Source organism: Corvus cornix, chromosome 7 (assembly GCF_000738735.6).
Source record: "Corvus cornix cornix isolate S_Up_H32 chromosome 7, ASM73873v5, whole genome shotgun sequence".
Lineage (NCBI taxonomy): Eukaryota > Metazoa > Chordata > Aves > Passeriformes > Corvidae > Corvus > Corvus cornix.
The window spans coordinates 19,564,634-19,579,352 of NC_046337.1; the positions used below are offsets into that span (position 1 = coordinate 19,564,634).

Here is a 14,719-nt window from a genome sequence, read left to right on the forward strand (position 1 = left end):
CGGTAGGTCTGTTTGGGAGCAGAACAGAAGGAGAGTATAATCTCCAGTAAGTTTATTTTCAATAAGAAAAAAAAACCCATCAAATTTCTATCCCTCAGATTGCAAAGATATGACAAAACCTATATGCAAAAACATATCTACAGCCACCAAAAGCTTAAAAGAAGTCTGAACTGGGGAGACAATTTTTTGTTGAATGATGAATACATGATAGAAAACATGGCTCAGCAGCAAAACTTTTTAGGAAGCATCTGCTAAATGTATAAAAGTCCTGTTAGAACGTGAAAATGAGTGGTCACATTTGAATGATGAAGTGACAGGTCACTGAACACTTATCAGTGAGAAGATATTTACAAGATTAAAAATACCTTCACAGGAGTTGCGGTTAGTTTCACTGGCCTTGTACCCTGGCCTACAGGAACAGATAAAGCCTCCTTCATTCAGGTTGGTACAGTTATGTTCACAGATATTTTCTGCACAAGTTCGCTCTGTTCCAGGATCTGAAGGAAAAAAAAAAAGGAAATGAAAGAAAGCAAATGATACAATTATAACCAGAAAACTAAGTGATAAGTGGGAGGCATAAAAATTTGGTCATTTGGTCATACAATTGAAAACAGTTTTCAGGTAGATAAAGTTAGTTTCCTTTCCTTTTTTTCTAACAAAAATTAGAAGACAATGATAACCACTGGCCAAGAGAGTTGTCAACTGAAAACAAGAGAACAGGGTCAGGATAAGAGCCATAACCATTAAAGCTTATTTCCGCTGTCGATATTACCATGTCCCGCAGCCGTAGGGAGGAGGAGAGGAAGATCCAACAGGCAGGAATTGTGCAGCAAGATTGATTCATTTAATTATTTTACAAACTCTTTTTTGGACTTTTTTCTTCATAGTCTAATTGGACAAAGGATCAGCCACCCCTTGGGGTGACTGGCTAAAATCCTAAAACCTCCATTGTCAAAATATTTTCCTACTGTACCATAAACAAAGTTCTACAAGGTCGCAGGTGTTCATGGTTTACAGAACTTCTGCTAATCTCTTCATGAGAGAGAAAAGTATCCCACGGGCTTGGAAGAAGCAGGAAAATTCCTTGCTAACAGCATTTTTGTATCCACAAAAGCTCACCTTGCTTAAGAGAAATTACATTCTACATTACCATCAATCTGCAGCAACTGCAGAATTTAAGATATTTGACTCTAACTCTTAACTTTGCCAACATACCTCTTTCTTATCCAGTGCTTTCTTATCAGCTGAACAAGAAATATTCTCAATTAATATCATGCATAACACAGGCTCTACATTATTAATATCTGGAAACTAGAGAGAAGATGACATGTAGTTCATGCCAAACCTAATCTAAAGCCTACTGAAGTCAGTACAGGTCATTGCACAGAATGCACTGCCCTTTAAAACATTCCTATAATGGAAAAGCCAAGCCAGGGATAATAGTCAGTCTCTAACAGATCACAAAAATTATACTCCTCTGAAAGTACATATAGAATTATATTGGTTCTGACATACTCCATAGATGCACAAAATACTTGAGTACAAACTCAAATGCGTTATATAAGCAGAAAAGATAAATAATATCATTATTGGCAGATCGTGAGGAAAAGATACAGATGTATAGCAAAAACTTTACATTAAGCTGATTATCTCCTTTTTACATAGACATTCCAGTGCTGATTAAATTAAGTTTAAACAGCTCAATTTAGCATACATGTAAGAAGCATAAATTCATTGTACACACACACACACACACACACATAAATATTCTATTTTCATTATAGCGGGTATTTGATGTTGGAAAGGCTCCAAATGTTACCATCTGATGTGTATTCACATTTATCCCCAAAGAGCAGAATGCAGACATCAGAACGTGTCTGTTTCACAATTTCATAGCCTTTTTATACTTCTATATTTTCATCAAGTCATTGCATTAAGCTATATTACCTAAAGACCATCGGGATGGTAATTAAAACAGAGAAATCAGCTGCTTCAAAATGGACTGCACTATAGGCTTCCATGTTATTTGTATTTTGCAAGTCTGCTGGATTGCAAATTACCAGTGTAGCATTTGTCACACTTTCACTTGAAGCCATCACAGCCTGACAAATTGAAATTACAAGTTTATGCTCATATTACCACTCTGCAGCTGTCTATATATTGACATAAACAGTTAGGATTTTTTTTTTCTTTTTGAGATTCCATGGAATACCCTCTCATCTCAAAGTTTAAGTCAAAACTTTTGTATTTAAATGGATGCTAGTAAATTTATAATAAATAGTTAATAAAAGCTGTACAGAGGATCTAAGAGGGCCATCAAGCAAAGGACTGGTGGTCCTTAAAGAATTCTGTGGTCATGTCCATAAAAAGGAAAATAGAAGCATCTCAATATACTTTTATTTTTAACAGGGCTAGAGCAATGTATATCAATTCAGAGTCTGCCTGTGAATAACGCCATAGGGTTGGTCTATTGCAACTATGGTTGAAATAAATGGATGTTCTTGCCTCTGTAATGCAACCCATTTCAAAACAAGATCAAAACAAAGGTCAAACCTACTTTTTTTTTGTGATGCACAAATACTCTAAGCCTAAAAAAGACTGTGTTCAGAGCACTGAATTTCATAGAATCATGGAATCATTCAAGTTGAAAAAGATCTTTAAGATCATCAGGTTGTACTGTAAACCTAACCACTGCCAAGACCCACTAAGCCATGTCTCTAAATACCTCATCTACATGTTCTTGAAAGACATGTACAGAAGAATGAAAACAGAAGAGAAAATAAAATGAATGAAAATAATGAAAGAATGAAAACAGAAAATATTGTCATCACTAATTGGATAATCCTAGAACAGGCTTAGTAAAAAACAATAAAATAATTCACACATGCTAATCAAAAACCAATAATCCTTAGTATGCTATTCAAGAAAAAACATGCATTGTTTTTAGTTTCAGAAAATTCTATTTCAACAGCATTGTAATTTTGTATTTTATTGATATTATTACTTACTGCAGCCCATTTCATCAAAATGGTCTCCACAGTCATCATAGTTGTCACAGACATAATGTAGGGGAATGCAATTTCCATTACTGCACTTGAATTCTTCTGTTTTACAAGGTCTTGGTGTTGGCTCTCTACCTACAATGAAGAAGAGAAACATTCCTCTGTCACAGTTTAAACTACAAAGTACCAATAGACAGCACTATTCCCCATTGCTAATGAGGAAGCTGATGCCATCTGGTAAAACAATGACAAGAGTACTTTGGAAGTCTATATAAAGTTAAAACCACAACCAGGATGTAACATCCTGACTTCTAGTCACATCTCCATGAACTGAAAGACATCCTGCTATTTTATTGAAAAGACAAAAGGAAAATTCTTCCTATTAATAGTTGATTGAACTTTCTTTTTAATAGTGCAAGCTTATTAATATCCTTTAATGATATACTTCATACATCTACTGCAGACTTCAGGAAATTATGGAGATATTAGTAAACTATTAACTTTAAAAATTGTACAATAAAGCCAGCAAATAATATTATTAAGCAACCAAAAATATTATTAAACTTGAAAATATACAACACAGTCAGTGAGAACTACTTAAGATATCAGAGAGCAAAAACCATATTGAACATTAACAGAGCTTCCTCAGGGTCAGGGCCTAAATATCAAGATTGTTAATATGTGCTTAACAGTGCCACAACTTCAGGAAGTATCCATCTCTGTATTTTAAAAGTCCTGGCTAGCCATCCCATCCCAATTTTACAATACAGCCGAATTCTTTCTTCTTCCTCCTTTTAAGTGGGGTTCATAATAAAATGAAAAAATGTAGCTGGTGCACATAATAAAATACAATATTGTTTTGAAAATCACACTCTATACTTTCAGACAAATGTTTGCTGATTTTACTACTTGCATAGAGAGCTATAAATACATAGTACTGTCAGAGACTGAAAATAGTTCATGCCTCAAACATTGGTATGAAGTTTTGCTCATTATAAAGAAGCTACAGTCAAAGAAGCTTCCCTGAAGAGTGGGACTTTGAACTGAAAGTCAAACTGTTGATTAGATAAAGGGAAATGCATTGTTCAATCATCTCAGGCTGGGGAAAGGTATGCATCCGCAAACGGCCAAAGCCACCAGCTGCAACTATCCCCAGCTGAGTTTGGGGTGGGGGGAAGAGCACAGCTGACAGAAGCCAGGTTTACACAGACTCCCCCCAGCTGACATGGGAGGACGAGGTTTTGGGTGCATGGTGCAACCTCTGGTGAGAGGCACTAAACACCCATCCTCTGATTACACAAACCGGCCCAGCTGTGGAACCCCCAGCCCCACAGGGCACCTCCACGGGACTTTCACGTGAGAGGCTCGGCCCCACAGGGCTGCACATGATGGAACAGACCCAGAGTCTGCCGTGAGAGACTGACCCCCACCCCAGGGGGACACGCCAGGACATGCCTACCTAGCCTGAGCATGTACTCCCATGGGACTCTGTGCCTTCTGGGGGGGGGGGGGTCTTTACCACCAAGAGGACCAGCTGGAGAGGATCAACGGAACATCTTGGGATCCATGGAGTGGTGATATTTTCCTTATTCTGTCCCTGTCACTCTTTCTCCCTCCCCCCCCCCCATTTTCTACTTCTTTCTTTCTCTCTCTCTCTCATATTTAGCATCAAATAAAACCCTTACTATTGTCACTGGCATATGGTCTTGTTTGCACCTTAATTCAGGCAGAGGCATTTCTAAGAACCTTAAAACTGGATCATAACAAGTACCAATAACCGTAGTTCAAATTATTTCATAGAGAGATCTTCTTTTCATAATTTATGGTAAACTTTGACATCTCTTTGGTATTATTAAATGTTAAGCACATCAAAATTACTGAATTTGATGCTCAATTTTGTGTAAACATACAGTGTTCTTCTTTCTCGTCACTTCCATCTCCACAGTCATCCTCCTGGTTGCATAGCTCATGACTGTATATACAGCGATTGTTTTCACATCGGAAACGGAATGGAGAGTCACAGGCAATATCCACTGAAAGCACAGAGGTCAAATCAGTCACACTTTGATACTTCAGGCCATTGGATTGAAAATTATTCATATCACTTTATCTTGAAACATTTATATGTTTTGTATACTTCAAAAGATGAGGAGGCATTCAGACACAAAAAAATATTTTCTGCACATTTTGGTGATTATATGTTACGACATTACAAATTTTTTTTATCAGAAGACAGTTCCTCATTTTAGCCAAAGGCAATTTCTCTAACTACATATAACACTGAGGTTTCTAGGTTTGCTTATGAAGTAAATTGACTGGAAATCAAACATGTTATTTAAGTGCATAACAAAACCAGTTTAAGTAGTACCTCCAACACCTAATTATTAGAGCTTCTCAGCCATATTCACAAAGATGTCCTGACAACATTAATTGCTTTGAAAGTTCAGCACCTTTGACAATATACGTTATCTGAACTGATCTTTAATTTCAAACTGACATTCTTATTTTAGATAACCAACTTGAAAACATGAAATAGTGTCCTTCTCTCTCTGATATGCTTCTCCCTACTTTTGTAACCATGTATACAAGCAGCTGCAAAGCAGTGAGAAACATTGTCAGAGAATGAAGTGAACTTGCATATAAAGCAAAATTCTTAGCACTCATCCCGAATAATTACAGTTTGTTCTCTAATTGATCTAGCATACGTAGAGATTAAGCATACTGTTCATTTTAGTATAATTCCTCTCTCTTACAGCAAAGGTGAAGTTCTTCATCAGAGTCATCTCCACAGTCATTATCACCATCACATTTCCAGTATGGCTGAATACAGACATGGTTTTTGCACTCAAACAGCATGGGTGGACAGTATGTACCATTAGGATACCGTGTAGCTGAAGAAAAGAAAATTATTAAGACATTTTCATTTACAACAAAAATTTTATGTTCTCATGAAAAATATTCAGCCCAACCCCACACTATTTTTAAAAACACTTCTCTCCATAATAGGAGATACTATATGAGGTGCTGCAAGGACTGAGGACTTCTTGGCAGCTACAATGTAATTAATTCAGGTTTAAATGAATAGTGGAACAACATAAGTTAAACAAGTTTTGAAAATAAAGAAATTAATTTAGCAAATGCTACTTGAATTTGTTATTGACAAATCTAGTTCAATAATAAAGATAATTAACCACACTGGCACCAAAAGTGAATGATTGAAGAAGCACATAAGATATCTAATTCCAAAAGTACTCATGCTGATATAGAAAAAAAACCCCACTCATATTCTGTAAAAGCTGTGAAAAGAACTGAACTAAATCAAAGAAAAACCAAAAATATTATTCTACCACCCTATATAAATAAACCACACCCTTGCCCTTTCAATGGCTTCTCATACACTTTTCTCCTCCATTTAAGAACAGCCAAATGTTGTATAATTCAGGTTCTAAAAGACAACTGCTGTGATGTACATTCCATGTGTATCTTCTCCTGGACTTGGTAAACACATTCATTTCCTACCATTCAGAATGTATTTACAATCAGTGTAAGAGATGGCAACCCATTGTTATATTAAAAAGCAGATTGAAAATATTATGCTTATCCTGAATTTTTTCTGATACCACTGCGTGTTGCAAAATTCTATATCTCTAAGGAGTCATCTCACTTAAAAATAGGGAAAAGTGCAAATCTTTCCGAAAGTGAGCACAATGAGCACCAATTGCAAAGCTTGAAACTCACGACAAGTTGCTTCATCAGAGAAATCAAGGCAGTCTCCATTTCCATCACATCTGAAGCGCTCTGCAACACAATGTCCACTATCACACTGGAAATAACCTGGGTGGCAGGTCCTCAACTCTGAAAAGATTCAGAGGTAACTGAAATGCCTTTTTGTTCAAAAATAGATAAACTACTTACTTTTAGAGAACAATCTTCTAAAAAAAGTTGGAAAATCCAAGACTATTAAAACTGTGGTACTCTCTACTTTTGGTGGAATGACTAAAGTGACAGGGTGAACATTACTTCTTTAAAGATGCTTCCCATAAAAGATCATTTTGCAGAATAATTTATCACATTAGAAACAACAGCGAGAACATGTAAGAGTTAGCATTCAGATAATACACACCACAGTCACGTTCATCTGAATTGTCTTCACAGTCATCATCGTGATCGCAGATCCATCGTGAAGGAATGCAATGCAGATTGTCACAACGGTATTCACTTTCTGTGCACTCACGAGGACCTTTGTTTAAAATGAATGTACAAATATGAAAAGTTCCCCAGATGTAGAGTTAAACATCCACACCTGTCTCATTGAACCAGACAAAACTAATGTGAGCAGATAATGAGGTAAAATCTTTAAAATTAAATGATGTTAAAGCATCATTCCCCCCAAGTACTCTTTAAACATGGTAGACATTCTATGTCCCTCTTGATATAGAAAAAAGGAAAATCATTGCAGACTTTGTTTCAACACAGAATTATACAGAAGCTTTTAACTCAAATCAGAAAATAAAGATCCACTATTATTGTTTAAGAAACTAGATAATACTACATTTGCACACAGGACAAAATTCAAATGTCACTTCTTAGTGGAAAACTGGAATTTGTGTTATTGTGATGACGGGATTTATCAGTGGTTTTATGTAACCAGAATGCATCCTTGTGACATCAGTGTGGTATTTCAGCAAATAAAAGACAGACTGTATAAAGCAAAGTATGGTTGCATTTGAGAGCTGTCTGCCTTGTTCTCATAAGAAATAGAAGGATATTTAAGTCATAAGTGGGACTATATCATTACAGACAAAACAAGAACTCACTGCAGTTGTGCTCATCAGAGTTATCGCCACAGTCATCATCTCCATCACACTTCCAGCGCAGCGGGATGCATCGATGATTGTCACAACGGAAATCTCCAAAAGGACTGCAAGTCATCTCCTCTGCAGTGTAGACAGTTTGCCAACAAAACAGCACACATTAGCATAGTCTTTGCCCAGGTACATTATTACTGAAGGCTTTCAGAAAATCTGTGTGTTTGCAAATTGGAGAAATATTTTAGGCACAGTCATGCTGAAATGACCTCCTCCAAACTTACCACAGCCTTGTTCATCACTGTTGTCTCTACAGTCATCATTCCCATTGCATACTGCCCACAATGGTATGCAACGGTAGTTGGTTCTGCAGCTGAACTGTGTGTGATTGTCACATCGATAAGCAGGTCCCACTGAAAGAGGCAGTTGTCAAAATTAGTTGTGTTACTTAGCCATTAACTGTCCTCCTTGCTATTCTGCCTCTCCTAACCTTTTATAACTTACGTTCAATTATTTCAACTAAAAAGATTTATCTGCTAACTTCAGTGTTGTAAAAGAGAAAGTATCAAATGTATCTGATTTAACTATCTTTTCCAATCTATGCTGCTTGCATTCTGCATATACTATAAACCCATCAGATGTTCAAATCACACTCATTGTGTTTTTCACCAAACTATTTAGAGCTGGTAACACTGGCAATAGCCCCAAACCTGGGAACCAGAGGAGGCAGCTTGTCCTCAGATGGCAAATCTTGGTCACAAGTTCTTCAAGACACCCATTGGTTCAGAAAGACATGCTAAAGCATATAGGAAAATCCTAGCATCAAGAAAGTCAGAGTGAGATGCTGCCAGTTTCTGACAATCTGGCCAGCAAAAATAAGCCTTCTCCCCTTCAAAAATAAGGAGGTAGTAAATTATCACATAGTCCCTATGTTTTCTAACGCTCTTTACTACACAAATGTAATTAGCTTGCAGAAAATGCCCCTTTCCAATAAACTTTCAATCTCAGGCAAATTAAGTACTGTGGTTCACTCTGCTTTTGGTGCACTCTAATATAGGCATCTTACTACAGCTGTATGCTTACTGCATTCGTGGAATGGCTCATCAGAGTTATCACCACAATCATCATCCACATCACACTTCCAGGACTGTGGAATGCAGCGGCCATTGTCACATTTAAATTGGCCTGGGGGACAGGTTCTACTGGCACAGTGAGTGCTATCTTCATCCGAATTATCACCACAGTCATCCTCTCTATCACACTGCCAGGCTTCTGGGATACATCGTTTATTGGCACACTGCCACTGATGAGTTTCACACTGATGATTAGCTGAAAGAATACAGATTAGCTGTTAGGATATTGAAACTTACAGAAATGGTCTGCTGCTGTTATATCAATTGAGTCCTTATGTTTACACCAACAGTTAAAAACAAAGCCAGAAAAAATTTAAAACATCACATATACTCGCCCAGTTAAAGCAATTAAGGTACACATTTCTAACATCCCATGTCATATTTTCCCCAGGCATCTTCAGACAAGCTCACTAAGGCTCTACGTTTTTCTAGGAGCAAGACATACACTACCTTCTCCTAAAGCAGAGGGAAGTAAACCCAGCATTCAACATGATTGAGGCAGGGTCTCCCAGTCACTTCACAGAGGAGCTAAGTGGCACTTTGGCCATGCTATCAGCTTAGGTGTGTATTGCCTGATGGGCCTGTTTCTCTATGAATGAACATGACAGAAAACATAGCAGAAGACTATGCTAGTATTAGCTGCACAACCTACAAATATATACCCTCTATTCCGAAAGGGGAAAGCACAAAAAGCTGGTATCAGCAGTGCTAGCAAATTGGGGTAGCTCTGAAAACAGGAATCAACACTTATCTCTACTTCCAGAATTTCTGTGTCTCACCATACCCCACTCTACTACTTTCTTTTACATACACTGCCAAACTGTTCAAGAGAAAGCAGTGTATCATAATTTCCATACATGTCCCAGACCAAAGGATTCTGTTCCCATGCACGAGATAATGAGTAAAAGGAATTACATAGACCTAGACTGATTTTTATTGTACCCAGTGTGTTAAAATCAGCGCATTACACAGCTGCTGTATTTCCTCTTTTTAAATTCCCCTGTGGCACACTTAAGATCTTAGCTATTTGAAACTCAGCTAAAATTAACATTTCATTTAATTCTGTCACTGTTAGAAACACTTTGGAATGGAAGGCAATGAAACTATCACTTATGTAACTACACTGCTTTCCCCTTCGCTTTATATTACTAAGCTTGCAACTGCTAGAACTATGTTATTTACAAAAAGAGAACTAAGGATATGCTGTTTTAAATTAGGCATAAGTATGTGGAATAGCATAGGTTTTAAAGGAGATAACATTATTCCAAAAGCATAATAATGCTGCATTTCTATAAGACTGCTTTCACATACAGCTCTCCAAAAAAAATCTTCCCACATGAATTGGATTTTGTGCAATGCAGAGGATGTAATAATTTTGTCCCATCATGCAAAGTAGAATAGAGGGAAAATTAGCCCACCAGTTAGACTGACCTGGGCATTAGGAAGCCTTAGATTCTTCAAAATCACCATGGCTTTACTCAGAGCAAAACAAAGTGAGTCCTGTTTCTAATATTTTATACCTCAGATGGTAATTTATCTCAGTGCAAATCTGTCTCAAAGGTACAGAAACTGTTTATGTTTTGATATAATACATTTTTGCTCTCCTTTACCCTGCTTGCACTGAGGTGAAGTGCTCCAGCAGGTGCAAGACTGCATCTGTCTATCTCACCTTTTCATCTTTGAAAAAGAGATATTGATTATGAAATTTGTATGTTGATTACATGTTTTATACTGGCAAAATACTTTAATTTATTTGTTGGAACATACCACAAAGTACAGGATCTTCGTCTGATCTGTCATGGCAATCTGGCTGGGTATTGCACAAGAAATGTGAACTTGTGCAGTTCCCATCATTACACTGGAACTGCCCCACAGGACAGTACCGCTGCGGACAGGTTGGGGGCTCATCGGAGCCATCTCGACAGTCCCTCTGTCCGTCACATTTCCACCAGATGGGAATACACCTACAAAGAGAAAACGGGGTGTTCTGTGTTGAGGATATGGCTTTACAGATGTACAACTATCCTTTTACAGCACAAAAGACAGTCATGTCGTAGTGTTATTCTTGAAACACCCAAAACATCTTGAATTTTATGTCTTCTATTTCAGATGTCAAATGCTAACAAAATATGCCAGAATACTGTCACCAGAAACAGATGATAAACAGATGATATTGGTGGACTCTAGAAGGAAGTTCACAGAAAATAATAACTATTTCATTTTTATGTTTATTTGTGGTAATCCTCTCTCATGTTTTTTAGATCAATCTCCAACTGGCTTTTTAATGAGGTAACATTTCAATAGTTCACCCAAACTTTAGCACAATAATTTCACTAGGGATTATTGTTATAACACTGCTTCAAAAGGCAACCCAATAAGCACACCCGCCTCATAGGCTCCAGAGTGATACATCAGTAGAAGAACTCTTACATCACCATTCCTCTCCCTCCACTGCTGTCTCAGTAATAGGGGTTATAAATGTGCCCTCGCATCAGCTAAAGGCCTTTCCTGGGCCACTGGCAGACAGCATATATTTGGCAGAAACAGATACATTGTAAAAGATGTTTAAAAATAAGAGAAGGTTCCAGGTCTGAGAATTCAACAAGAAACAGTTTCTGTAGGTTCATGTTTCTAACAACCCAAACTTTGCTACATTAGCAATGCCATATAACATAAAGAAAAAAAGTACTACTTAAGCAACCAGTCTAGAAGTACTTTTCCAAAATGGAAGCCTGTCTTCCTATTTTTCCTGGTTTTCTCTTTGCAAGCAGGTCACAAACTCATCGTGAGAGCAGAATGAATTCCTAATTTCATGCCCCTTTAAACAAACTAAACTGTAAAATATATCCTTAAAAACACATGGTGAAAAAGCAATGGTGAGCAGTGGACTTACCTCTCAGTGTCTGCACAGAGAAACTGGGTGCTAGAGCACATTGGAAGGCAGTGGGCTGTATTGCCAAACTGTATGACCATGAAGTTATCAGGACATTCACAGGAAAACCCCTGACCACCAGCTTTTATTAGGCAAAGATGGGAACAACCACCATTATTGGTGCCACAAGGATTATTAACTGGTAAAACAGAAGAATAAATAAACCATACTTTATAAATTCCAGAACACAAAGGTTTCAATCTACAATAGATTCCTCTAGTACTGCTTTGAAACCTTAAATATAAGATGTTGAAAAACAAAACCTAGGTAAGTAGGCATTTCATGAGGAAAATATATGTGATTTCATATACACAAAATGTATGCTATTAAGCCATGATGTTTTAGAAGCTAATTTAAAATTATGCATTACCAGTCATTGCTTTTCAAAGAAGGGCAATTTATAAATGTAAAGTAGATGCCTACACTTACTCTGTGCATTTTATTCCCCTCGGCAAAGGCAAAAGCTGAGTGCATTCATGACACTTTGCAACTAGTCCCCACATAACAGCTGACCCTCTAAACGCAAATCTAATTCTGTTTCCTCACCAAATGGTTGTCTGTATGGATGGTAAACATGGATGTCAAATGGTCTGTGTGTGGTATTCACAAGAACAGTCCTTTCTGATCCATCATATTTATTTCCTTTTTCAACTGTCCTTGTGTTCCAGTCAGTCCAATATATTGTGTCTTCAAAAATTGTTATTGCAAATGGATGAGGTAGAGTCCCATCATATACTGTGTGACGATGATGTCCATCCAGGTCAGAGTACCTCCACAAAGAAAAATTTGTGCAAAACATTCAGATAAATGCTAAAACTTCTTTTCATCTTTCCACATATTATGTATGCTTATGGCACTTCATTATTGGTGACCAGAAACATGCAATGTAGAACTGAGGCTTCGTTGTGCCCTAAAGACAGATCACCATCCTCAGCAAATTCATTTTAGTATATGGAGGAAAGTAAAACAGGCTATTTCAGGGAAATAAATGGAATAGAGTAACATCCACTGAAATGTATAGTCTTCCCACAGAAGCACATTAGCTAGAACAATGAAAATTCTGCACATTTTTTGCCTTAACAGCAAGTTATTTTTGTCACAAAAGAGTCTAGCTTGCCTAGATGATTCAGACTGCTAATAACGGAACACTTAAGACAATAATAGGCTTCCTATATTCCTAAATTTTGCATGTCTTTCTGATTTAGAGATTCCTCTGGTGAGCTATCTTTGACAAGATTTCACATTTTTACTATTACCTTGCTATATGGGGAAATTATGAAATACAAGAGAGAAGAAACTTACATATAATTAATACAAATTTTTTAAAAGACATTTTTAACACTTTATCATAGAAAAGGCTGGCAGAAGAATTAATGTAGAGAAGAATAGAAGTAAATACAAATACAAATTTAAATGTGGATGTAAATATGAATACAAATATGAACACTAACATAAATACAAATTTTTGCTTTCAAAGTATTTCAGTATCATGTATTTCAAAATCACTGAAATAGAGTACTATCCTCTTTACTGCTATTTAGGTGGAAATTTTCTAGTACTAGAAGCAATAAATAGATTTTTCTTAGTTGACAAAATAATCCCATTTGCCAACAGGAAATTCCATATCATACTTATAGACACTCAGACATCTTCTAATGGTATGTATACAACTTATTAGCACATAACTAGTTTAGTTACAGCTCAATTCTTATCTATAAGCAGAAACAAGAGGATCAAAAAACAGGGATTTTATAGTCAATATTGCTTTGGTTCAAGTTGTATAACTAGATATAGAGAAGTTGTATATTTTAGTACAGAGTGTGAACCTTTTCACTGTAACTTTTGGACAACTTTCAGTGGAACCTAGAATGTGAAACTCAGTTATTGTGTAATCTAACGATCCATATCATCTACTACTCCAGACATTTTGACTCGTTTTCTATAGTCAGTGGGCAGAAATATGTATTATTTTTACAGCACCCATAAATTCTCCCACCACAATCTGATATGAGCAATTATTCAGTTGTTTCAATATTTTCTGTGTACATACTCAATATAATTTAGATGGGCATCTGTCCAGTAGAGCTTGTCATTGGTGTAATCTATGGTAAGTCCATTGGGCCACTCTAACTTTGTAGAGATGATCACAGTCTTCTCCTTGCCATCCATGCCTGCTCGTCCAATATAGGCTCGATCTGCCCAGTCTGTCCAGTAAATCTGTCTGTTCAAAGGAATACTTATAGTTAGGATTGTTGAAGTAAATATTAGAAGCTATGCCTCAAATACAGTATTTTCTGCCACAGGACTAAAGCAGAGATTGATGAAGAAGAAAGATAATGTATTTCTTAGTTTAACTGCTACAGCAGACAACTGTGCAGTCACAATTGCCTTCAAAATGCCAGCCCCAACAGCTACCAAACTACACTCATTTCTATCAACCTTTTTACCCTTGCAATCAGAACTTTCTAGTCCACAGGAAAGCAAATTCCACTTTCAATGGTAGCTGACAGCCATGCATATACACCTACAACAGGCAAGCTACTATTTTTCCTAAGCTGCAACTAAGTACTAACACCACAGAAATCTAAATGTAAGCAGAAAAATTTACTTCAGATTTTCAGAATAGTGCAAGATTATTTGCAAAACAAAGGAAAAGGACTCTTGAAATGTCATACCCATATTTTGGATGAACAACAATTGCTCTGGGATACTGAAAGCAGAAAGTATTGTTGGCATCCACACACCGATCCACCAGTTTTTTCCGGAATCTTCCATCAAGTTCAGAGACGTAGAGACAATCTCGGTAGGCATCCACCCAGTACAATTTTCTGAAATATTTTAATT

The 14,719-nt window shown here is 36.9% G+C and overlaps 1 protein-coding gene across 4 annotated transcripts in view; it reads right to left on the reverse strand.

The window, feature by feature from the left end:
* LRP2 (LDL receptor related protein 2) overlaps nucleotides 1–14,719 on the reverse strand; it is a 118,807-nt gene that overhangs the window by 19,338 nt on the left and 84,750 nt on the right. For all 4 annotated transcript variants that reach the window (XM_010406826.4, XM_019290235.3, XM_019290234.3 and 1 more), the window contains 14 exons: nucleotides 14,551–14,703; nucleotides 13,926–14,096; nucleotides 12,422–12,645; nucleotides 11,837–12,014; nucleotides 10,711–10,907; nucleotides 8,894–9,139; nucleotides 8,095–8,223; nucleotides 7,820–7,939; nucleotides 7,126–7,242; nucleotides 6,741–6,857; nucleotides 5,756–5,893; nucleotides 4,913–5,035; nucleotides 3,009–3,137; nucleotides 366–497 (listed from right to left, as the gene is read on the reverse strand). In XM_010406826.4, coding sequence (XP_010405128.3) covers nucleotides 366–497; nucleotides 3,009–3,137; nucleotides 4,913–5,035; nucleotides 5,756–5,893; nucleotides 6,741–6,857; nucleotides 7,126–7,242; nucleotides 7,820–7,939; nucleotides 8,095–8,223; nucleotides 8,894–9,139; nucleotides 10,711–10,907; nucleotides 11,837–12,014; nucleotides 12,422–12,645; nucleotides 13,926–14,096; nucleotides 14,551–14,703 — 2,174 coding nt within the window. The remainder of the gene's footprint in view (nucleotides 1–365; nucleotides 498–3,008; nucleotides 3,138–4,912; nucleotides 5,036–5,755; nucleotides 5,894–6,740; nucleotides 6,858–7,125; nucleotides 7,243–7,819; nucleotides 7,940–8,094; nucleotides 8,224–8,893; nucleotides 9,140–10,710; nucleotides 10,908–11,836; nucleotides 12,015–12,421; nucleotides 12,646–13,925; nucleotides 14,097–14,550; nucleotides 14,704–14,719) is intronic.